At 29.9% G+C, this 26,066-nt stretch overlaps 2 protein-coding genes, 1 long non-coding RNA gene and 3 other non-coding genes across 6 annotated transcripts; 1 reads left to right on the top strand and 5 right to left on the bottom strand.

Annotated features, from left to right (window-relative positions):
- Positions 1-2,750: 2,750 nt before the first annotated feature.
- LOC105113463 (uncharacterized) lies at positions 2,751-3,641 on the bottom strand. Its single transcript, XR_839972.1, has 2 exons — positions 3,277-3,641; positions 2,751-3,202 (listed from the first exon to the last, which is right to left on the bottom strand). It is a non-coding gene; the product is annotated as an uncharacterized LOC105113463 (long non-coding RNA).
- A 4,181-nt stretch (positions 3,642-7,822) lies between these two features.
- Positions 7,823-14,157, top strand: LOC105113462 (Galactosyltransferase family protein). The gene is made up of 12 exons (XM_011009643.1): positions 7,823-8,204; positions 8,374-8,437; positions 8,627-8,676; positions 8,762-8,955; positions 9,796-9,859; positions 9,977-10,049; positions 10,421-10,544; positions 11,595-11,682; positions 11,788-11,838; positions 12,444-12,515; positions 12,601-12,713; positions 13,786-14,157. The coding sequence occupies exons 1-12, from the start codon at positions 8,080-8,082 to the stop codon at positions 13,806-13,808; spliced, it is 1,041 nt and encodes a 346-aa protein (XP_011007945.1). The 5' UTR covers positions 7,823-8,079; the 3' UTR covers positions 13,809-14,157.
- A 107-nt stretch (positions 14,158-14,264) lies between these two features.
- LOC105113461 (uncharacterized) lies at positions 14,265-16,862 on the bottom strand. Its single transcript, XM_011009641.1, has 5 exons — positions 16,571-16,862; positions 16,416-16,468; positions 16,148-16,315; positions 14,951-15,052; positions 14,265-14,561 (listed from the first exon to the last, which is right to left on the bottom strand). Exons 1-5 carry the CDS (start codon positions 16,782-16,784, stop codon positions 14,430-14,432), a joined length of 669 nt encoding a protein of 222 aa, XP_011007943.1. The 5' UTR covers positions 16,785-16,862; the 3' UTR covers positions 14,265-14,429.
- Positions 16,863-18,271: 1,409 nt separating this feature from the next.
- TRNAM-CAU (transfer RNA methionine (anticodon CAU)) lies at positions 18,272-18,343 on the bottom strand. The gene has a single exon. It is a non-coding gene; the product is annotated as a tRNA-Met (tRNA).
- A 1,541-nt stretch (positions 18,344-19,884) lies between these two features.
- Positions 19,885-19,956, bottom strand: TRNAM-CAU (transfer RNA methionine (anticodon CAU)). Its single transcript has one exon. It is a non-coding gene; the product is annotated as a tRNA-Met (tRNA).
- A 1,968-nt stretch (positions 19,957-21,924) lies between these two features.
- TRNAM-CAU (transfer RNA methionine (anticodon CAU)) lies at positions 21,925-21,996 on the bottom strand. Its single transcript has one exon. It is a non-coding gene; the product is annotated as a tRNA-Met (tRNA).
- Positions 21,997-26,066: the final 4,070 nt, after the last annotated feature.

Genomic DNA, 26,066 nt, shown 5'->3' with positions numbered 1-26,066 from the left:
AAAATTGTTATTTTAAAGAGTTAAATTAATAGAATAATATTTTAAATAGTATAAATATAAATTATTTTACTTATGCATATTCTAATAAAAAAATTATTTGAAAAGTTAATTGTATTGGAATGGAATAAATAAATATTTTATTTTTTTAAATAATTTTAATGTTTTTTTTATATAATTATATTTAATTGGTTTGTTTTTTTATTGTTCTGTTGGTTTTGACTTTTTCAAATATATATATATGCTGCATTGCTCAGAAACATGGTGTAAATTGTGTTTCTTTAAAATTTATTTTTTTTATATTTTGATTGTATTGATGTCAAAAATTTTTTATTTTAATACATTTCTAAACTTAAAATACTTTGTACCATCGCCAATCTCTAACAAACCCATAAAAATAACATTTATTAAAAAAAATATTTTTTAACATTTTATTTAACTTACTTCCTACAACATAAAAAACAAAATAAAGAAAAACTAAAATATAATCTTTTTATTTATTTTTCACTCTTTACTTAGCTCTTGTATTTAGTTAATTAATACATATCATAATTTTATATAGATTTTATTGAAAATTTTCTTTTAAAATCTTAAATATAAAAAAGCTATAATTTATAACTTTTTTCAAGTTTATCCTTTTCAAATCACAACCTCAAAAACTACCACCATACTAAATGCATACTCAAACAAACACTCAACTTTAACTTGAATGTTGTTTTTTTCAAGTTAAATTATTTATGATTTTTTTAATATTTAAAAAATTATGATATGTTATTAAACAGTATCCTTGATATTTAAATATAAATTAATCAATTATTGAATTGATAATAAATTAAATTTATTTATCTATTAACTCTATTTATTTAAAATTATAATTTATATTTGGGTCAACATATTAGAAACCTGATATATCATACACATTAAGAATTATTAATAAAAAATTAAACCGGAATGATTAATCAAGTGTGAATTAATTAAAAATAAATTTAAAAATTAAGCGGTATAATATATTTAATTTAAAGATTATAGTTTTAGTCCTAAACTAATTAACAGGGGAGTTGATTAATTAAATTTTTAAAATTATCTATCAATATATTACATGTGTGTATATATATACTATTTAAAGGCAAATTAATATCTTGTTATTTATATAATTTTTATAATTTTTTATAAATATAAAGCTACACCTATTATTTTGAGAGAGAAAAAGTTACGTGAGAAATTAAAAAAAATTATCTAAATACAAAATTAGAGTTAGCACTATAAATCTATAAAAAAATTATTTTTTATTAGTAATTTATATGGATTATCCTTTAAAACTAAACAATTAAAAATTTTGTGATTTATGATAATATAATTTTAAAAATCTAATCAAAGCTAAAAATTAAATCATTAGGTAAATTTTATATCATTCTAAATATATCCAATCCCAACAAGATGATAGAAAGTCTCAAATAGTTTTTATTATTATTATTTCTACTGCTTATATAAATATTAAGAAACTGACACTAGCTTCATCAAATCCAGCCAAATGATAGCTTTGATAAAAGTAAGGGCAAAAAAACAGGACACCTCGTGAACTGAACATAAAAGCCGCCCTTGCTCTTTTCACGACGCAGTCCCCGAGCTGTTTACTGTCGTGTTTGTTTGCACACTGTTAGAAATGCTTTTTTATTTGAAATTGTTTTAAAATATTTTTTTATTTTTTAAAATATATTTTTAATAACTCCAAAAGTTAAAAAAATACTCCTAATAATTAATTTTAAAATAAAAGGCACATTATAATCTTAAAAAACTGTTTGAAACTATGGTAACAATAATAGTTTAAAGTATTTTTTTTAGAAATACATCTAAATAAAATATTTTTATTTTTTAAAATTATTTTTAATATTAATGTATCAAAATAATTTTAAAATATAACAAATTTATTTTAAATAAAAAAAAATTCAGAATTTTAATATAAGGTGCCCGCCATGTGCAAAGGAAAAGGAAAACATGAAGCGCTCTCTCAATCAATGAAAAATGGAGACAGAAAGAGATAGGAGCTGTGGTCTACGGATGAGAGCCACATGTCATCATTGCTTCTCTGATCAATTTGACTTATGAGAGTGCTTCTTTTTCTCTGTCCAGCGAAGCCGTGGATCACGTGCACATATTACCCCTTCTCTCTTCTTACTTCTTTTTATTTTTCTAAATTATATATAATAAGATAAGTTCAACTAAGACTAATTTATTTTGTTTTGTTTAGAGATTATTTTATTTTATAAAGTTTGGTAAATTAATGTAAATTAATGTAAATTTTTAATTTTTTTATAATTAATTTTTATAATTTTATTCTTTATTATTTAAGTTAATTAAAAATTAAATTTTATAATTTATTTTAATATATTTTTTATTTAATAATGTTAATTTCATTATCTAAATTTGATAAGTTAATATATATTAACTTGATTTTTTTATTTTATTCCTTAACTTCAACAAATTTTTTATTTATTGACTATAAAATATCATGATCTTATAATTTGGATTGTAAATTTTACTTTAATTTGAATTAATTTAATATTTATATTATATTAAAAAAATTAAGATTTGTCAAGTTAATTAAGTTATTTCAAATCAATTTTTATATAATTTAAATTTTATTTTATTTTCAAAACATAATAGCTTTGTCGACTTGATACCCATACATAATAAAATCTAAATCACATGCATTTCTCAAACCTAATCAGAGAAAGGGTCTTGTAAAAACGTAGCTAACGGTACCAATCTCTTTTCATTACGTTTTATACAGCACAATGAACAAGATTTACAAGGAAAGCATTGTGTACAGGGAAAGTTTTATTTTTTATTATTGCAGCACTGTCAAAGGAAAGCCAATACATCTGTTAGCTATAATGCTGCTGCTGTCGGAGAGAAATTAGCACAGGCAATCACACGTTGATTATCATATCAGTGATAATCATCTTCTCACTCAATCTTCGCATATTGATTGTCCAACAATTTCTGAGTTGCTTTGTTTAACAAAATACTAGATGCTCCACGCCCGTTTTGTTTTCCATGGCGATCGATCTACTTTACACTTTCTGCGGTTAAATTCCTTGTTTTTGTCACACACACACTTCTATCCTCGCATCAGATTCCTGTGCCCTTCCCACCAGATAGGCTCCGTCAACTTTTGAGTTTTGCATGAGAAAAAACATCCGGCCTTGCCATAAAGGAGAATTTTGGTAAAAAATTTGTTGTTATAAGTTCATTACTACCACATGAAAGCATATATACCTTGAGAGGAGGAGATTCTAAGAGAGTGGAAAGCCAATCTCCAAGCAACCAGCAGAATTAGCAGGTCGAGGAGTACAAGAATTTGCTTTGCTAGTGGAGCACTGCGTAAGAACTTTCTGGGTTCAATTCTATCCTTCTTGTGACTGAAGTTTGCTGGAAATCACTCTCACAAAACGAATCTATGAAACTGAGTGCTATGCTTTTTAATATAAAAAAAGCCTGACTTTATCATAAAAGTTTGCCTGTGGATTGAAATGGAAAGATCACTTAAAAGGTGGTCGCCACCCCATGAAAAAAGAAGGGCACCTTGCTCAGGCGCAAAAGATGCTGGGAGTCCCCTCCCACCAGAGTCTCACATGCTTTTGAGTGTATTTAAGATTATGACAGTGTGATGATTTAAAATGTTTTTTTTATAAATATATCAAAATAATTTTTTTAATTTTTTCAAAAACATTTTATATAAATATATTAAAATCAAAAAATATTTATAAAAAATCATTTATCCTCACTAAGACACAGGGACATCTAAATTATTCTGTTTATTTTTGTATTCCAAAAATGTTTTTAAAAAATTTATTTTTTTTAAATTTTTTGAATTAATATTTTTTTATGTGCTGATATTAAAAATATTTTTTAAAAAATAAAAAATATATATTATTTTAATATATTTTTAAATAAAAAATACTTTAAAAAATAAACATAATCACACTTACAAATATACTAAAACTTAAATTAAAAACATTATTTTAACTATTTTTCGTTTAAATTACAATTTAAAATATGACATACTGTATAAATATGCGGGTATTAAAATCATGAGCACTTTCATGATCAGATGCATAGGAAAACATTATTATCATTCAAAAAGACACAGAGAGCTCTCTCAATTAATCAAAAATTGAGCGAGGAAGTGATGGGTGTCGTGTTTTTAAAAAAATTATTTATCGTGTGGCGTGTAATTAAATTCTAAATAGTGTTTTATAAAAATTTCTTATTTTTATTTAAAATTATTTTATTATATATTTTATACGATTTTGATATAAAAATAATTTTTTAAAATAAAAAATATATTTTTAAATAAAAAACATTTTAAAAAATAACTATTATTTTAATATTAAATATTAACCTTAAAAGGAGAAAGAAAAATATAAAAATAAATGCAGCTGTGAAAGAGAGTGTGAGGAGTTGTGGCATAGTTTTTAAATGATTGGATCACGAGTCAGATGAGTCAGATCCGAATCAATAAGTTAGAGCCTTCGTATTTTTTCCACGTGCGCACACAAAATTCAAACCAGTTGGTCACAGTGGAGTGGAATAGCGGACCACTGAAAAAGAAAGAAAACAAGCTCATGGACGGCAAAATTCAAACTGCACGGTCTCTGTCTCTCTCCCCCCGCACTAATTTCTTGTGCCCAGCCACAACACCTACGTTTCTTTCATGGATGCCTCTTCCTCTCATCTCTAGGCCGCTCTTTCTGACTCTTCCTTTGCAAGTGGTTTCCCTACCAAAGAAGAGTACTTCTCGACCAACAGAGACGAGGCGGGTTCTGGTTTGGCATCCTGTATAAGGTGGGATAGAGCTGTTCTCTTTTTGAAAGAGAGTAGGCCCCTGGCTGAGCCTGAGCTTGTTTGTTTTGTGTTTGAGGTTGGCTTGCTTTGTGATCAGTGGCGGAGGGAGGGGGGCTGGCAGGGGCCAGGGCCCCGGCAAGGAAATTTTTCCCAGCCCCTCCCTTGTATAAAATAATTGAAATTCTAACTCCACCCCTGTATGTGGTGCCGTTGATTCCCCGCCTAGTTGAATAACTGACCGATAGCAGAATGGTAAGCTTCTTCGTTCACCTGCACTCGTTCCCGTCAACCAAGCGACTTGAATGCAGTTGCAGACACCTACAAACTTTTATATATATATATATTAAAAAAAACTGGGTCTCAGTTGGGTTGTTCTGGTTATGGATTGACAGGGTTTTTTCAAATCAATTTTTAAATAAATTTTTATTTAAATTCAGTTCAATTCCAAATCTGAATTGGCCCACTAAACCGGTCTAGATTTTAAAATTATGAGTGATACTAAACAAATCATGATCAAGAAATCCTTACACTTAATTTGAGAGGAAATTCTAGCAAAAATGAAACTTAGAGCCCTACTAAAGCATATAATTTGCAGGTCATTAAGCTTTGTTTTAGTGTTTGATATTGGTCCAATTACATTTTTGAGGATTTTTAAAAATTATTTTTTCTTTTTATTTTTTAATAGTTTTAATGTGTTGTTATTAAAAGTAAATTTTAAAAATAAAAGAAATATTATTTTTATATATTTTTTAAAAAAAGAAATTTAAAAATAACATGTAACACGTATATCATGACAAAAGTTTTGTGTGTGTGTGTGAAATTGGACAATAATCCATGGCGTTAGAAATCCAGGAAAAGGACATTGCCCCAATACAAGTAATGGAAGTGATGGCACTTGAGAGGCAATTTAATGAGGCAGATGCTTTTACTTGTACCTGAAAATCGTACCAAGTCATGGACCCTTTTTGATAATGCAATTGGTACCTTTGACTCAACATATTTATTATCATTGGGATTATTAATTTATTTTTTAAATATATTAATGATATTTTTTTATTTTTTAAAAATTATTTTTAATATTAGCACATCAAAACGATCCAAAACGTATAAATCATATTAAATTTTATTAAAAAAAATAAATAATTTTTTTTTAAATTTTTTGAAAACACAAGTTCAACTGCGTTCCTAAACATTCTCTTAATAATGCAATTGGTACCTTTGACTCAACATATTTATTATCATTGGGATTATTAATTTATTTTTTAAATATAATTTAGATAGCATACTTAAATTTCATTTATGAAGTCATTTTAATAATTTTATTTTTTACTCTTATTTTGAACTCTAATTTGGTGCGCCAAAATTATTTGTGATAAATTTTGTTTATTAAATCAGATTTCACCGAGCGTTTAAAATCCTCTGAAGATTAACTTTAATTCCAATTGGTGAATAAACTAATCTTAAAAATATTTTATGATATAATAATAATAAAACTATATGGAAACTCATTGAGCCTTCAATGCAAAAAAATAAAAAATAAAAAATCACTCTCAAAATAAGCAGGCCTTGTTGGTGAAGGAGAAGAACTTGTACGAGGATTATGGAGCCCATGGCGCAAAGGGCTTTTTACAGGAAGGGGAAATTGGAGGCAAAAATATAATTATTTTACATGTTGATTCTATTGGATATTCTTGATATATATGCTTGAATAGATATCTCACATAAATTAATAATGATACAAGGATATACTATAATAATGAAGGGAAATTAAAAAAATAAAAAAATAAGGTAAATATTAATTTAGCCCCTAATGAATTATCCTGTAATCAATCAAGTTTCAAACTTTTTTTTTTATCGATTTTACTTCAAATGAAATAGACTTTAGATAATGTCATTCTTCAGTCCATCAAATAATAGTTATAGTTAAATATTTCACCCATTTTTTATATTTTTTCATTAATTGTTTCCATTAAAAGTATCAAAATAAACTCCAAAATGATGTAATGATAATCTTAGTGCTGAATCATAGAAAGATTTCCTATTATACGAGCCATTAAAATGGAAAAAAGGGGAAATTTACCATTATTTGATGTTAAAATAATCTTCCAAAAGTATAATCATTTCAAGAGTATAAAATTAAATATATTATTTAATTGGCAATGATGAATAGATTAAGTGGTATTCGGCATAAAATTAATAAAATAAATAGAATCATAATTTAGAGTCTAATTAGTGTTATGATATCTTCTATTTTTTACACCAAGTTATATAAAAATATTATTTTATTAATTAAATAGCTTTTGTTTTTGGTATTTGTGTTTGTGTTTCAAGTTTTAGTTTTATAAAAGTTAAAATAATTTTATTTATTTATTTTCCATATAAAAATTCATCTCACAATATTTTTAACCAAATACTTATTTTAAAAAAAATATATTTTTAAATTATAATTAAAAATATATTTTTTAAAATCTCACCATAATCACATAAAATAATATCATGTCAAACATATATCTAATAAATACTGGGAAGATATACGAGGATATGTTTAAGATTGTGATAAATATTAATTTTCAAAGTATTTTTTATTTGAAAAATCAAAATAATGTTTTTATTTTTTAAAAAATTATTTTTTATACCAATACATTAAAAAAAATTAAAATTAACTTAAAATTAAAAAAGTCATTTAAAAAAATTTAGTCTAATAGCAAGAACAAACACTATCTTGATATTAAAATGAAACTCACTCATCCATGAAAAAAAAAAAAGATTGTTACTTCATAAAATAATATTTGAGATAATAGTAATAGTTGTTTTTTTATTAAATATTTTTATTTAAAAATATATTAAATAATTCTTTTTTAAATTTTTTAAATTTCCTTTTAATTTAGGCACATTAAAATAATTTAAAATATAAAAAATAATTTAAAATATTTTTTCTTAAAAAAAAAATCAAAAACATTTCCTTACCCGCAAAATCAAACATCCTCGGAGAAATTTAACTCGCCCACGATACTCTAGACACTAGACAGACTCAAAAACACGAACAGCTGGCTAGTTCCATCGAACAGATCACCAGCCAATCTATCAACTCAACTCCTTCCCCCTCTCACTCGATCTTGTCTCTAATTACAAAACCCACATTTGCATTTTCAATCTTTCCTTGCTTTACTTTGTAATAACATAAAAGTCTTTCGCAATAATCCCACCAAATCCTGATAATCAAAGGCATTAAAGATGCATGGTGGTAGTAAAGGATTTAATACTAACAGGACATCATCAAGTATGGTTTCTGGATCAAGAATCTCCACTTTGTTACTCTCAATGTTTGCTACTTTTGCTTCCATTTATGTTTCTGGCAGGTATGTTTTATTTCCTCCTCTAATCTTACTATCTTGATCATTGACCGACATTTCAATCACTAAGAAATATTGGAACTTTTTGTGTTTTGACTAACTAAAGATCGAAACTTTATTTAGTGTGTTCTTGTTTTAGTCTGAATTGTGTGCTGGGTTTGATTTGGGATTATAGGTTATGGCAGGAATCACAAAACAGGGTTTATTTGATTAAAGAGCTTGATAGGATTACTGGGCAGGTGGGTTTTCAATTTTTCTGTTATTTAGTGGTTTTGAATGTTATTTCCTTTGTGTTTTTTTCTTTCTTTGTAATTTGTTGATTTTGGATTCTTGATGAATTTTTTAGATTGGGTTTTTATTACAAAGTAGTGATCTTGGTGTATTGTGTTTGAAATTTATATAGAGTAATATTGATTTCCTCATTTTAGGGCCAATCTGCAATATCAGTGGATGATACATTGAAAATAATAGCCTGCAGGTAATTTGATTGATAGTTTGGTTTGATATATGATTTATCTTTTGCCTGTTTTGTGGTTTATTGAATGGGGCGATGGTTTGTTTAGGGAACAACAGAAGAAGTTATCAGCTCTTGAGACAGAATTGGCCGCAGCTAAGCAAGAGGGTTTTACTTCAAAGCTTTTAACAGAGAATGATGGGGCTAATGCAAAGAAAAGGCATCTTGTTGTGATTGGGATAATGACAAGGTTTGGCAATAAGAACAATCGGGATGCAGTCCGAAAGGCGTGGATGGGAACTGGTAGGATATTGTGTGGTCTCATGGTTTTGCTTTTGTTGTACGTATTGGTTCAGTGAGATTTCATTTGCTTAGGTTGGAAAATGGAAGTAATCTTGCTCAAAGTTCTTTTGAAGAATTATGGGTTTTTGGGGTGCACTGCAGAAAATGAATAAGAGAGGAATGATGGGAAGAATTTTCATAGTGATGCTGCAGTGCTAGGATTCATGGTAATTATATAAGTAGCTATTCTTTTTAACCAAATAAATAAAAACCCTAAATGGTGTAAAATAATTTTGTATATTCATGGCAGCAATCAACCGGAGACATGTTTCCAAATTTGTAGATGGCATTTGAAATGGACCAAATTGTGAACTGTAGATGGAGTCCCAAACAGTCTAACTATAGCCTTTGAATGTACTGTGGGGCATCATTTGGAAAGTAGATATGTAGGTAAAAAACAATAATAACAACAAAAGCAGCAGCCATAGTTTGGGTAGTTGAGGACTCAAAATGAGAAATGGAGGTATGTAGGAAAGGTATAATGCAGCAGGAAAGCAAGTAATAGACATGTCCCAATAAGAAGTACAGTACCCTTGCAGAATAATAGTGGTGTTTCATGGACCTTTGACTTCGTTAGTGAATTTTGCTACGGCCACTGTCATTAAATTATTTGATTAACCTTCTCTTCTTAAGATTGATATATTTTACTAGGATTTATTAACCTGTGAATCATATTCGTATAATACAGTATGCTCTTTCTAACTTGGTTTTCTTTTCATTTATCGTTGCATGAAACATGCAATGGTGTTTTTGTATTTTGATTTTCTTTGGGAATCTCAAAGTCAACCTCCATCCTTTCAGGTGCAATGTTGAAAAAAATGGAGAACGAGAAGGGAATAGTTGCACGCTTTGTCATTGGTAAAAGGTATTCATTCATAATTGTTGTTGATGTTTCTGTAATATATTTCCTTTCAGTACTCCTTTCCACTATCATGAACCATGATGAAAGCATAAAAAAATGGTTCTCCGTGTTCTCTTGCAGTGCAAATCCCGGGGACAATTTGGATCGTGGTATTGACAATGAAAACAGGCAGTCTAATGACTTCATCATTCTTGTATGTTAATGAGATATGTGGTGATTTTAGAATGCCATGATTTTATGATTCTTATTCTTATTCTTTCCCTTTATAATTTAACACACCCATTGAATTATTCATCAAAAGAGAAAAAAAGACCCATTGAATACGGATGTTTTCAAGGCATTGTATAAGGTGCTTAACTTTTTAAATATATGATCCATAGGCCAGCTGAACATTTTTATGTGAGTAAATAGGTAGAGATAAGAAGTCATAACATATAATAAAAATACCAGAAGCATACTAAGTCCAAAAATGTAGAAGCAACCCTTGTATACATGGACTCAACTGGTTGTTATATATAGCCCTTTCTTATATAGGCTCAACCACTTGTTGCTTTTTGTTCACAGGATGACCTTGTGGAGGGAACAGAGGACCTTCCAAAAAAGGCTAGATTGTTCTTCGCATATGCTGCAGATAAATGGGATGCGGAGTTTTATGCTAAAGTTAATGACAATATCTATTTGACTATTGGTTAGTATCATCAAAGATGGATTTATACATCATGGCCTTCTGAGTTTTGGTTTTCTCTGTTGCATAGTTTGCATGACCAAATAATTTTTTTTTTTCTTTGTTTGCTCAATAAACGTATATGCTCCACTAAGCAACTTTATCCGTCAATATCAGTCTATCAAGAAGCATGTATGCTTATATATATATATAATAATTTTAATATGAAAACCTGATTTGAGTATGGCATGGTATAACCATTACAAAATAGAGGATGAATTTTTAATCACCACGGTGTAGAACTGTTGTTTACCAAGATTAAGACACGTTTTCATGTTGAAGATTCTAAGCTGGTACTTCAAGTTTTTAGAGGTTCAGAGATAAACTTCCTTTTGAATTGCAAATCTACAGCTTCAAAGGCATGGATTCTAGTGCAAAACCCAACCTAATGATTTATATCTTTTTTGGGCAGGGAAGGAAGAAGTAAACCTTTTTTTCTCTCGCAAAAGTACAATATAAATCAATATCCATTGTTGTTGAAAATGCACCTTAGGCATGCAAGGCACCTAGCCTCAGGGTTGATGTGTTTCTGAACCAGTAAATTAGGCACGCAATATGAGAAGCACTTGAGCAATTCATTTCTTTCACGGGGAAATGTCTGCCTTCTCTATTTTTATTTCCTTTTATTCGCTCTCTCTTCTGGGAAAATGTGCAGCTCTTTATGTTTTCTTTATTTTAAATTATTTTTTGGCAAATAAAAAACTGTGAAAATATTTATCTGTTATAATTCAAATACATGCCTAATTTTGCCTAGGCTTGCCTCTGTGATTTGCACCTTGCATCTAGGCTCCAAGAGATGTTGCGGATTTATTGTGCCCAGTCCTTTTAGCAACACTGATTGTAGATAGTCACATAATAAAAGTATTGTCAGCATTCTTCATTTTTAATCTGAAAAGACATTAGGAAAATTGATAAGGCCTTCTGACCAGCAGGATTACTATAGTCTAGATTGCATCGCTCCAACTTTTTTAATGTTATGAAAGCACTTGTCTTATCACTTCTCCTTCTTCACAGATGCTTTAGGAACTGCACTGGCAGCTCATTTTGACAAGCCTCGTGCTTATATTGGTTGTATGAAATCAGGCCAAGTTTTCTCTGAACCGTGAGTTTCTCCTTAAAAGTCAACTAACGACATAAGTGGAATTGGATTTGTGACTCTTTATCATTTAATTTCTTATTTTCAAACTCTACTGTTGAGATTTGGCAGGAGTCATAAATGGTATGAACCAGATTGGTGGAAGTTTGGTGACAAGAAATCGTAAGTTATACCTTAACGAAATGTATATTCAAGTACATGGAAGTTCTCGACGTACCATGATTCTGACACCTCCAACTTATAAATCTGTTTCTTACATCTTTGCAAGATATAAATATAATGAATTTCTCGCAATTTTATTTTAGTGGGCATCAACATTGTTCATAATCTTCTTAATAAACTCGCAGCATACCTAAACCTGTGCATTGTGAACAACTGTTTGAAATGAGGAATTGATTCTCTTCTCGTAATGCAGCTTTGCCATTTGATCTGTTTCTCACCGTGTGAAATCATGTTGAAAACTAAATGTCATTAAGCTTGGTTGTAGTGCATGGTTATAAAAATTAAAATGTGGTACCTGGCTGCAAGTAACACCAACCTTCAAGTTGATCGAGCACTCTTGGTTTGAAATTCACGTTAATACAAGCTTTTTTTTTAATAACCAGTCAATACCCGAATAATTTGAATGCGTGCTATTGTAATCTATCTGCATCAATTACACATGCAATGCTGCAGAATTTAGGATAAGAGGCTTGTTAGGTTTTTGTTTAGTTTTACTACTCCAAGCTTGTCTTTTTAAATATAACATTCTTTCTTCCACTCAACAGGTATTTTCGCCATGCTTCAGGCGAGATGTATGTCATATCACGAGCTTTAGCGAAATTTGTGTCGATAAATAGGTAAAGTCTTTTCTTCTTCTGTTGCATCCGTTACGTGACCAGTGACCAGCATGGAGCAATGTCTGAATCCAAAATTATAGTGCAGATCTATTCTTCGAACCTATGCACATGATGATGTCAGTGCTGGATCCTGGTTTCTTGGGCTTAATGTCCTACATGTTGATGAAGGGAAGTTTTGCTGCTCATCATGGTCATCAGGTCTCTTACTTCTCTCTCTCTCTCTCTCTCACACACACGCGCGGGCGCGCGCACATGCGCGCACATACACGGAAGGTTGCCTAGGTGAGGTGACCCGACCAGATTTAGCTTGCCTTTGAAGAATTTTTGGGGATTTTTTTGAAAATTAGCACATTTGACCAAAATATTTACAAAATAGCAAATGCAAAAAAAATATTTGGAAAAATAGCAAAGTTTTAACATAGATACGATTTAGAATAGTGACTTTAATAAAAAACATGATTTGGAATATGGAGTTTGACCAAAAAAGTAAAACCGCAAACTAGCTCTAAATCTAACCCCAAACTAATCTTAAATACAAACTCTAAACAATACACTAACCTTAAATCTCAAAAACAAACCCCAAACACTAACACGAATCACTAAATCTCAAAAACAAACCCGAACACTAATTTTAATCATTAACCTTGAAAACAAACACTAATCAATAAAACCTAAAAACAAACCCTAACTAAATATAATAAAATCTTTTGGTTATTTCGGCCTTTTTAAAAAAAAAATCTTTTGGGTTTTTTTATTTTTTTTAATTCCATCATTTAGTGTGGAGTTTTTATTGAATTATACTCTCCAGTATTTTCTCCAGTATTTGATGGTAAACCCTAGACAAAACAAAAGATTAAAAAAAAAAAGTCAAAAAAGTCTATTATATTTAGTTAGGGTTTGTTTTTAGGGTTATTAATTAGTGTTTGTTTTTAAGGATAGTAATTAGTTTTGGTGTTTAGGGTTTGTTTTTAGATTTAGGATTATAATTTAGGGTTCAGGTATTGTTTAGAATTTGTATTTGGAGTTAGGGTTAGTTTGCGGTTTGACTTTTTTTTTTGTCGAAGTTGTTATTCTCAATCGCATCTTTGTTAAAATTATGTTATTTTCTAAATGTTTTTTTGGCAGTGTTATTTGGCTAAAAGCTGTGTTGGAAAGGAAAAATACCTGAATTTTTGGTGTACAAATTTGTAGGGATAAATAAATAGAAATTTAATATTTTTTTCCAGATTGATTTTTTTTCTTATCGGACAGTTATTATTCCTTTTTTCAGGAGCAATTTGTTCTGGGGTTTGATTTTGTTTCCGGAATTGGGAGAAGCAAATATGAACAGACGATTTGTTCTCAAGTTCTCTGAAGGTGAATGCGATACAAGGGGTTAATCTTTTTAGAATCACTTTCAGGCATCTAGGCCCTCAGGGTTTTATGCTTGTCGGGTTTTGATAGACTTCAGATAGGGAGACTTGAGGATCCACACAAAATGGCTACAGAGAGGCTGCCGCTTCCTTTTTCTTTGGTTTGAATCTTGTATCATTTATACGAGTTAGTAAGACGAGATGGTGTCCCGTACCCATATGAACAATGTAACATGCATGCTGATGATTCTTTCGTTGATGAAATAGGAGGGAGTGTGTTCATTCTTGAATGAGATTTCTGTGAAGATAAGGCAAATCCCCCACATCGTCCTGGAAGGCTGCTGCAACATCGATTTGCAAAGGAATTCAACATGGGTTACTAAAATATTACAAGATTCAAAAACAAAAGGGGGTATTACGAGTAAATGACCAGGAAAAACCGGTCTGGTCTCTTTTTTACAATCATATTGATGTCTGGCAAACATGGCTGCAATACTAGAATCGTGTAGCGTCAATTTTAACTATCAATATAACACACAAACGTCTAATTAAGGCATGCTTGTTATGAACTGTTAAGGAAATGTGCCAATGCCTCGTCCGTGTTGTTGTCATACATAAGTAAAGCTTCAGCTACCTTGTTTGATGGAAATCCCATTTCTTGTAGAAGGGTGTAGCCGTTGACAAATTCCTGAACCTGGAGGAAAGGAGCATAAAAGTATTCGTTCATTTAAACTGCTTGCAGGAAGATTTTCTTATAAGCGAGCTGCACCCCCCCACCCCCCCTTCACGTGAGTGCGTGTTGATGTATGGATGCATTGAAGCATGGAAAAAAACCCTGCTCTTTGAATGGTGTTCTATAGGAATTGGCTAAGATAATCACAAGAAAGGAGAGGTAAATACCAAGACTAGCACACCCACACACACATACAGGCGCAGGGATGAATAATCTCAAAGATAGAAATGAGAGGTAAAGCAATTGCCATGAGTAGACCCTCACAAAAAACATGATTCACCGTTTGATATACCCTCAAAGAAGAAAGAACTCATTATTAGTTAATAATAAAACTAAACCCAGGAAAAAACCTTTGGCGGATTATCTCCATAGCTTGCAACTGCAAGAGGAACAGCATCTCGATTGAGTCCCAATGCAATGTACTTTCTCACCACAGGATCTGCAGTTGGACCCTGCATTATCAATAATATCCATTTCACAACTCAAAGCAGAAATCTTGTCTGGTTAACTAATCAAGTCCACACATGCATTTCTCAAATGCATAAAATAAACTAGCATACAATCATCGAACATCACAAAAAGGATTCTTTCCTCCTTCATGAGTAATAATTGCCAGCAACAACAAATTTATCTGGAGTCTAACCAAATATAACAGTGGAGGTCACTACACCAATCAATTTAATTAATCTGGTCTACATGCACCAAGTATATGCAACCCCTCCTACTTCATTCACATAAATACCAAGGGAAAAACTGTTTAACTATCACAAGGTTCTCAATCGACACATTTCATTTCCAAATGCAACCAAATCCACTCAATCATATGTGAGTAAGCGAATGTCAACCACTAGGATAGTATTAAGTTGGTACCAACCACTAGGATAGTATTAAGTAGGTACCGAAACAATAAATATCTCAAACACATATAATATTACCAACAGAGGAGTTGATGCTATCAGCTTTGGAGGTACATTTTCCAACAATGAAATAGGAACCAAGAATTGGAGGACTTGGCAGAGTATGTGCACAGAAAACATAAAAGGAAGAGAAGACAATTCCAAGGAGGAAAGTAGCATGGATTGTGACAAAGAGAGGCTTCAAATTAGCCATCTCCTAGTACACGTTACTCCCTCCATTTCTCATCCTCCTGATTTTCTTCTACTAATACCTAATCAAATGTATATAAAATTCTCAATCGCCACTCTTTGTTTTTACAACTCCATGATTTTCTGATTTCAAGTTAAACAATCGCCACTCTTTGTTTTTACAACTCCATAATTTTCCGATTTCAAGTTAAACAACAATTCTATCTTACCTATTTCATATGTAATCATCACACAAATCAATCAAATTATCCAGAGTCCCTCTAAACAATAATAAACAGTGAAGTCCACTGTACCAGGAAATTATACAAATTTCTCCTACTTCATCCAACATGAAAATTACTAATAAAAAACAACAGCATTAACAAATTACTCATCATGTTTCCAAAAACAACCAAATTCTCTCAATCAACTGCACGTCATATATATATAAATAAGACTTACTATTGAAGAGGTCGACTGTAACGGTTTGGGAGGCGAATTTTCCAAACCAAGCAGCCTACTCCAATTCGGGCTATCCTTCTCCGCTTCCGCTAAAATCTGTCTCTCAAGCTCAAAATCAAACTGAAAACTACTCCGCGGAATCTCAGCTATTTGTGGTGTCAATTGTGGCTATAAAGCCAATCAAGTTAATCACATTAACAACAGATTAACAAAAATATAAAACAATAATCATCAATTAAATAAAAAAAGAAAGAAAGAAAAACATTACAGGAGGAGTGATGCGGTATTCCGGTTTTATCATAACCCGAATCCCTAATCCTGCTGCAATCAATCAATCAATCAACAAATCAAATTTACAAATTAACTAATTGATTTATTAAAATAATCAAATATTGGTTATCAAGATCATGTGAGTTTACTTACAGGAAGGAGAGGAGGGGGTTTGTTGAGTGAAAGAATGGTGGCGGGGTGCGTGAGGGATTACGGTGTGACCAGGTTGATTCACTGTTGGATAGAGAGAAGGTGGCCCGTACATCGGATGGCTAGGTTGTGGTGCTGTTGACGGCGTCGATGATCTGTGCATCGTCGATGGTGTAACGTACGGTGAGCTTGTTCTGTTTCTGAAATCGTAGTCCATTGTTGAGAGAGAGAAGTAAGGGAGGGGGGAAGCGAGGAAGAAAATGGAGGAGGGGGCGTGTTTGAGGTTAGTTTGTTTGAAGGTTAAAAAATATTCTAAGATGGGTTGGGAAATTATGTTATTGATGGGCTTTTGTGGTTCATTAATGGGCTTATATGCTTTTAACTTTTGAGCTTGTTGAAGCCCATTGAGCTTCCTTTTTGAAATTATCAACTATATAAATTTAACTGAGGTCCAACATTAAAATAAAGAATATTGCTAATGTTTTTTTTTTTTTGCCGGTAAATTTTACCCACTAAGAGTAAATTCTCTTCTTCTCGAACATCAGATAGGAAATCTCCATCATTCATGAATGAGAAATTATTATTGTTGTTATTATTATTAATTATTATCTATTTTTTAAATAGAAATGATAATAGGAACATAATTATTAAATCAAGCACGATTTAATATGATTATTTAATAATAACTATGTTAATTTTTTTAAAACTGTTTTAAGAGATAGACTGGATTAACAATAAAAATATTATTTTTAACTTTCTGATTAACTAGAAAAATTTAAGTCAACTAAAAAAAATAAAAAATATCATCTATTCAATCAAATTCAAAGGAATGGAAAATATTTATGATAAATGGCAATATCATTACTATCAATGCATTTGTAAATAATTTTAAATAATCATTGATGTAACTAAGCAATATAAATAATAAAATTAATCTAGAATTCCAATTCTAATATAACAAGTTGAAATTTTGCATTAAAATCCATCCCTTAATACTGAAATTATTTTATAATTGCCTTGATTTACATTTTTTTCCCTTAAATGATTTTGTATGAATAGAAAGGCTTCAAGAACTTAATTGCGACATCATTCCTCAATAACCAAACAAAAAATAGAGAGAGAATTTTTTGAAACGGAAATAAATTATTAAATAAATAAATAAGGAAAAGGGAAAGGAGGAGAGAAATAATTGAAAGAAGAGGAGAACCAAGAGAAGCTTACAAAGAGAGAAACAGGGAAGAGTCGACGGAGAGATAATCCGAGGTTGCAGATTTGGGATTTTTCTCTTTTCTTTTTATTTATCACGTGATATTCTGGACTTTGCTATTAGGGTCTTTTTACAAGTGTTTTTTTTTAAGGTTTTTTTATTTTAAAATAATAATTTTTTATGTTAATACTAAAACTGAAAAAAAAATGAAGCTAGAACTAAAAAAAAATTGTTTTTAAAACACGGTTATACTAAAAGATTTTGGTTTTATCATCTTCCTTCTCTCCTCCGGGCAAGCTGCTCGCTCCTGGTTTATCGTCTCTCTTCTCGTTTTACGATAGGCTTGGTGAGCGACTGCCTTTTATTTCTCGTATTGGGTTTTTTCCCTTCATTGACGATATATCGTTGACACCGTGTTCCACCCTTATCTCGACACGTCAGTACCAATTTAAAGTTCAAGTCGTCAAAAAAATGCAACGCTGGAAAGCTACTCTTTTTATCAGAACCTGGTTTCGATCCAGGGACCTGTGGGTTATGGGCCCACCACGCTTCCGCTGCGCCACTCTGATCTGTTGATTGTGGTATGCAAAATATTTATTAGTCCGGAATTCACCACTGAAATTTGGAAGGGAGCAAAAGAAACGTAATTATTTGACCACTGTGGGTGATTGGCTTGGGAGGGTGAATGGGAGCAAGATCTTTTGTGGTTCATTAATGGGCTTATATGCTTTTAACTTTTGAGCTTGTTGAAGCCCATTGAGCTGCACTTTACGAAATTATCAACTAATAAGTTTAACTAAGGTCCAACATTAAAATAAAGAATATTGCTAATGTTTTTTTTTTTTTGCCGGTAAATTTTACCCACAAAGAGTAAATTATCTTCTTCTCGAACATCAGATAGGAAATCTCCATCATTCATGAATGAGAAATTATTATTATTATTATTATTTATCATCAATTTTTTAAATAAAAATGATAATGGGAACATAATTATTAAATCAAGCCCGATTTAATATGATTATTTAATAATAACCATCTTAATTTTTTAAAAACTATTTTAATAGATAGACTATATTAACAATAAAAATAATGTTTATTTAACTTTCTGATTAACTAGAAAAATTTTAGTCAACTAAAAAAAATAAAAAATATCATTTATTCAATCAAATTCAAAGGAATGGAAAATATTTATGATAAATGGCAATATCATTACTATCAATGCATTTGTAAATAATTTTAAATAATCATTGATGTAACTAAGCAATATAAATAATAAAATTAATCTAGAATTCCAATTCTAATATAACAAAAATATAACCAATAAAATTAATATAGAATTCCAATTCTAGTATAACAAGTTGAAATTTTTGCATTAAAATACATCCCTTAATACTCAAATTATTTTATAATTGCTTTGATTTACATTTTTTTTTCCTTAAATGATTTTGTATGAATAGAAAGGCTTCAAGAACTTAATAGCGACATCATTTCTCAATAACCAAACAAAAAATAGAGAGAGAATTTTTTGAAACGGAAATAAATTATTAAATAAATAAATAATGGAAAGGGAAAGGAGGAGAGAAATAATTGAAAGAAGAGGAGAACCAAGAGAAGCTTACAAAGAGAGAAACAGGGAAGAGTCGACGGAGAGATAATCCGAGGTTGCAGATTTGGGATTTCTCTCTTTTATTTTTATTTATTATTTTTATTTATTATGTGATATTCGGAACTTTGCTATTAAGTCTTTTTACAAGTGTTTTTTTTAAGTATTTTTATTTTAAAATAATAATTTTTTATGTTAATACTAAAACTGAAAAACAAATAAAGCTAGAACTAAAAAAAAATTGTTTTTAAAACACGGTTATACTAAAAGATTTTGGTTTTATCATCTTTCTTCTCTCCTCCGGGCAAGCTGCTCGCTCCTGGTTTATCGTCTATCTTCTCGTTTTACGATATGATTGGTGAGAGAGTGTTTTTTGTTTCTCGTATTGGGTTTTTTTCCTTCATTGACAATATATCGTTGACACCGTGTTCCACCCTTATCTCGACACGTCAGTACCAATTTAAAGTTCAAGTAGTTAAAAATGCAACGCTGGAAAGCTACTCTTTTTATCAGAGCCTGGTTTCGATCCAGGGACCTGTGGGTTATGGGCCCACCACGCTTCCGCTGCGCCACTCTGATCTGTTGACTATGGTATCCAAAAAATTTTATTTAAACATTTAATACTGGGAAATTCACCACATCGTAAATTTGGTCCCTTTTTACAGGTCAGGGAAGGGAAGAGAGCAAGAGAAAAGTAATGATTTAACCACTGTGGGTGATTGAGTTGGGAGGGTGAATGGGAGCGAGATAAATGTTTTTCATGTGTTCATTTTGATTTTTTCAACACATAAAATATTAATAGTCATGGTGGACTGTAGAGTGTAAATCCTGCTTTACAAATCTTGAGTATAAAAATCTAATTTGATAATAATTCAAGATTCGCTAAGTATTATATAAAAAAAATGATTTCATGCGGCCCAAGATTTTCACTATCCCCTTGGTGCACCATGTGGATAAATAGGTATAATATTTTTTTTAATTAATATAAATATTAGATAGTTTTGTACATTTTAATTAAATTTACAAATTAATAATTATAAAAACTTTTTAGTGATTTTGAAAATACTCAGCCAAAGTAAGGGAGGGGGGAAGCGAGGAAGAAAATGGAGGAGGGGGCGTGTTTGAGGTTAGTTTGTTTGAAGGTTAAAAAATATTCTAAGATGGGTTGGGAAATTATGTTATTGATGGGCTTTTGTGGTTCATTAATGGGCTTATATGCTTTTAACTTTTGAGCTTGTTGAAGCCCATTGAGCTGCACTTTACGAAATTATCAACTAATAAGTTTAACTAAGGTCCAACATTAAAATAAAGAATATTGCTAATGTTTTTTTTTTTTTGCCGGTAAATTTTACCCACAAAGAGTAAATTATCTTCTTCTCGAACATCAGATAGGAAATCTCCATCATTCATGAATGAGAAATTATTATTGTTGTTATTATTATTAATTATTATCTATTTTTTAAATAGAAATGATAATAGGAACATAATTATTAAATCAAGCACGATTTAATATGATTATTTAATAATAACTATGTTAATTTTTTTAAAACTGTTTTAAGAGATAGACTGGATTAACAATAAAAATATTATTTTTAACTTTCTGATTAACTAGAAAAATTTAAGTCAACTAAAAAAAATAAAAAATATCATCTATTCAATCAAATTCAAAGGAATGGAAAATATTTATGATAAATGGCAATATCATTACTATCAATGCATTTGTAAATAATTTTAAATAATCATTGATGTAACTAAGCAATATAAATAATAAAATTAATCTAGAATTCCAATTCTAATATAACAAGTTGAAATTTTGCATTAAAATCCATCCCTTAATACTGAAATTATTTTATAATTGCCTTGATTTACATTTTTTTCCCTTAAATGATTTTGTATGAATAGAAAGGCTTCAAGAACTTAATTGCGACATCATTCCTCAATAACCAAACAAAAAATAGAGAGAGAATTTTTTGAAACGGAAATAAATTATTAAATAAATAAATAATGGAAAGGGAAAGGAGGAGAGAAATAATTGAAAGAAGAGGAGAACCAAGAGAAGCTTACAAAGAGAGAAACAGGGAAGAGTCGACGGAGAGATAATCCGAGGTTGCAGATTTGGGATTTTTCTCTTTTCTTTTTATTTATCACGTGATATTCTGGACTTTGCTATTAGGGTCTTTTTACAAGTGTTTTTTTTTAAGGTTTTTTTATTTTAAAATAATAATTTTTTATGTTAATACTAAAACTGAAAAAAAAATGAAGCTAGAACTAAAAAAAAATTGTTTTTAAAACACGGTTATACTAAAAGATTTTGGTTTTATCATCTTCCTTCTCTCCTCCGGGCAAGCTGCTCGCTCCTGGTTTATCGTCTCTCTTCTCGTTTTACGATAGGCTTGGTGAGCGACTGCCTTTTATTTCTCGTATTGGGTTTTTTCCCTTCATTGACGATATATCGTTGACACCGTGTTCCACCCTTATCTCGACACGTCAGTACCAATTTAAAGTTCAAGTCGTCAAAAAAATGCAACGCTGGAAAGCTACTCTTTTTATCAGAACCTGGTTTCGATCCAGGGACCTGTGGGTTATGGGCCCACCACGCTTCCGCTGCGCCACTCTGATCTGTTGATTGTGGTATGCAAAATATTTATTAGTCCGGAATTCACCACTGAAATTTGGAAGGGAGCAAAAGAAACGTAATTATTTGACCACTGTGGGTGATTGGCTTGGGAGGGTGAATGGGAGCAAGATAAATGTTTTTCATGTGTTCATTTTGATTTTTTCAACATATTAATATTAATAATCATGGTGGACTGTAGAGTGTAAATCCTGCTTTACAAATCCTGAGTATAAAAATCTAATTTGATATATGTAAGATAATTCAAGATACACTAAGTATTAAAATAATAATAATAATAATAATAATTTCATGCTGTCCAAGATTTTCACCATCCCCTTGATGTACCATGTGGGTCACTAGATATAATATATATATTTTTAATTAATATAGATATTCATAGTTTATGTATATCTTAATTAAATTTTAAAATTAATAATTATAAATTTTTTTAGTGATTTTGAAAATACTCAGCCAAGAGGAGGTGTTTTTTTTAATTATTATTATTATTATTTTATTATTATTATCAGAAAATGGGAATCAAAGTTCATCGCCAAACCCTCCAAGAAGTCCAAAGGGATCGTTGATTAGTCTACCTAACTTGGTCTAGCGATTGACTTTTAACAAAATTTGATTCTCGACCGATTTTCAACCCATTCCCTGCCTCGTCTCTCGCGTCCTTGTCTATTTGTCACTATTAGGATCAGCAAGAGAATTTTACCAAAATAACTATATAAAAATAAATAAATAAAAAACCAATTAAAACAGGAAGAAAAAAAAAATCACATCTCATTGGCCTTGGGTGGTCTGTGTGTTGTGTCGTTGTATGCTTGTATTTATGCCCTTGGAATGGCAACACGGTTGAATTTGCTTATATAATGTATTTTATTGTTATTATGGTTATTGTTATTGTTATTATTATTATATATAAAGGTATTCCTCGCCCCTTTCAGATTAGGAGACGTAACGCCAAACATTTTAAAACAAGTTTTATTATAAATAATATCTTATTTGTTTTGCATTTTAAAAGATTTAAACAAATCAATTTTTTTCATATTTTTTAATATATTTTTAAATAATTTTTTTTTAAAAAATAATCATTCCTATATACTCGAATACCTCCTAGATATTCAAATATTCCTCGCCCCTTTCAGATTAGGAGACGTAACGCCAAACATTTTAAAACAAGTTTTATTATAAATATTATTTTATTTGTTTTGCATTTTAAAAGATTTAAACAAATCAAAAAATATTTTTTTATTTGTATATTTTTTTAATATATTTTTAAATAAAAAACATTTTAAAAAATAATCAATGCTGTATACTCGAATACCTCCTAGATATTCAAACCGAGCTCACTTTATGAAAAGAAACAGCCTCTTATCTCTGGACCAATCAGTTTATATTTTAATTAAACATGGGCACGCTTGAATCTGGCGTCCTCTCGTCGGTCGTCTGCAAGGCACCGAGGTCGTGCTTCATGCATGCTATTAAATAATAAATTATTGTGATTTCATAGAGAACCTATCGTTAAGAAATACCCTTTTCTCATTATATCAATAATTTACTTCTAAAATAAAAAAGTCAATAATCTAAATAAACCAATGGGAGTTTCTCATGTCTTCTTGTTTATTTTTGCACGGCGAGTTTTTTTTTTTCACTTGTTTTCTAAGGAGAATTTGATGTATCAATTTCAGAACTTGGCATATAGTTCTATTAAAATTATCAAACTAATATACAGTTTTATTAAGATTATAAAATGAATGTTTTAAAATTAAAATATACCATCAGTGTATGTGTGTATTTATTTTTTTAATTTAAAATAAATAAATCAGTAGTCTGTGTGTGTGTACACTAATAGTATCCTTACTGATGAAGGCAGATATAGTAAGTCCAATTTATTTTCCAATGCAGGTATTTTTAATAAAGTCATGTATAGTAATGAAAAATAATAATAAAAGGACTTTCAAGTACAAAATAAAAAATACGAGGATGCAAGCATTAACCAGTAAAAATGACCCGTCATTGGGACTGTGAAAGTGAAAGCAGAGATGAGCGTATCTGACCTTTAGCAGTGACCACGTGGGATCTCTAAAACTAGGAGCCACGTCAGAACGCCATCCTAAGGAAGCTAAATTTGGAAGGTAGAGGTAATAAATAGCACGTGGTAATCATTAAGTGCATTGCTGTCAGGCCACCGATCTAACCGTAACCATTGATTGGTTCTTCCTTTTTCATCGACCATTGATCAACGATATTGAAGGCTGTCACCGGCGCTTGTGTTTCAAATTTATGAAAGTTTTTCTTTTTATTAACCCAATTTAATTTTTTTTATCAACCCAACAAAATTATTAAAAAAAATAAACACACTGAAAATAGCTTTAAAGTTCGTTGTTTTTCCCTTTAAAAAAAGATTTGAAAAAGATATGAAATTTTATTTTAATATTTTCAAATTATTCTTATCTACTAATGTAAAAATAAATTTTAAAAAATAAAAAAAATATTATATTAATATATTTTAAATAAAAACAATTTAAACTAAAAAAACAAAAGAGTAGGGTAGAATTTAACTTGTAGCATGGAATAGGGTAGGCACGGCATTTGGTGGTTTTCTCGGAGGAGTGTGCGTGAGTGGATGGGTGATTTCAAATCGTGGAAGTGACAACTCTGTCGGGTTTCGCCACTGCAGGAAGCTGGCTAATAAAGGCTGGAGCAGGTGGTGGTGTCCACACCTGGATCCTGTCATCTACCGTGTCTCTGCCACCGCCTGCGGAGATACATTTTAATATATAGGAGTACAAGATAGTGTTTTGTAATGCATTTATATTATATTTGAGAGTATTTTTCAAAATGTATTTTAATTTAAATCTTAAAACAAAATATTTTAAAAATAATTTCAAATTTGTTACATGTAAATGGTGGGGGTGTGAAAGTTCTTGAATGATTTAATGGAGTAATTGATGGTAGCTCATGTTTAAAATTCATTAAATCAACTTAATGAACGAGATGCCTCTATTGATCTTAGTTCACCCCCACTTCTTTCGAAATCAATGGCACTCATGGACGTGGGGCGTAGTATTTGATATTATAATAATAATTATTTTTAAAAATATTTTTTATTTAAAAATATATTAAATTAAGGTTTTAGTAAAAGCCCAAAAAAAATAAAAAGTTGAATGATAACAGCGGTAGACCCACTGGAGGTATTCTCTAAAAAATTATGGTAAGCAATTAAAGTGGTATTTTTAGAAAGTTCACTCGGATGTTTTTTTAATTAAAAAGTTATGGTAAGCAATTAAAGTGGTATTTTTTAGTAAGATAATAGTTTTTTTAGAATATCTTCTATTTAAAAATATATTAAAATATTAATATTTTAATTTGAAATAAAAAATCTTTAATTTTTTTAAAGCTCATTTTAAAAAAGTCGAAATAAACTGTGGATAAATGTGGTTACACGCTCACCGGCCATTGGATCATTCCATGGCCACCAATTCCACATATAAATAGACTATGACAGAAATTCAGAGAGCAAATTTCTTCCAGGAATAAGCATCCATGACGGATCTGCAGGAAAGGTGATGTGCCCTCTGGCCCACGAGTTTTAGTACAGTAATTAATCTACAAATACAATACCTAGCTATACAAATAAATTAATACAGATGACAAGGAAGTCTACGTAGTATAAAATACTGGATTATTGATACGCACTCTGTTACATGTAAGATTAATTTTTTAATATAAAAAAATTGTTAAAGCGTTGATAACGTAATTGTTAATAAAAAACAATTAATTATGAACTCATTTAAAATGTTAGATGATATGTTTTTAAAAAATATTAATATAATAATTTATTAAATGATTTAAAAAATAAAATAAAATAATATTATATTGAAACTTATTAAACTTACCATTGGAAAGTATAATAATATTATAAAAAATGAAAATCAATTTTTAATAACTTCAATTTTAAAAGAAAGATTGAGAAAAAAATAAATTAAAAAAATAAAAATTAATTTAAGTCAACATAAATTAACATGTTAAATAATTAAAATAAATTTATAAAAAATAAATAAAA

This window comes from Populus euphratica, unplaced genomic scaffold (genome assembly GCF_000495115.2).
Source record: "Populus euphratica unplaced genomic scaffold, PopEup_1.0 scaffold421.1, whole genome shotgun sequence".
Classification (NCBI taxonomy): domain Eukaryota; kingdom Viridiplantae; phylum Streptophyta; class Magnoliopsida; order Malpighiales; family Salicaceae; genus Populus; species Populus euphratica.
Note: the sequence above shows the minus strand (reverse complement) of the source record. Positions and strands in the feature narration are given on the sequence as shown.

Coding starts and splice junctions, on each gene's coding strand:
- LOC105113462 (XM_011009643.1), top strand. CDS start 8,080: ATGCATGGTGGTAGTAAAGGATTTAATACTAACAGGACATCATCAAGT. Junction 9,860..9,976: donor CGCTTTGTCATTGGTAAAAG/GTATTCATTCAT, acceptor GTTCTCTTGCAG/TGCAAATCCCGGGGACAATT. Junction 10,545..11,594: donor CAATATCTATTTGACTATTG/GTTAGTATCATC, acceptor CCTTCTTCACAG/ATGCTTTAGGAACTGCACTG.
- LOC105113461 (XM_011009641.1), bottom strand. CDS start 16,784: ATGGACTACGATTTCAGAAACAGAACAAGCTCACCGTACGTTACACCA. Junction 16,469..16,570: donor AACCCCCTCCTCTCCTTCCT/GTAAGTAAACTC, acceptor GATTGATTGCAG/CAGGATTAGGGATTCGGGTT. Junction 16,316..16,415: donor AATACCGCATCACTCCTCCT/GTAATGTTTTTC, acceptor TTGGCTTTATAG/CCACAATTGACACCACAAAT.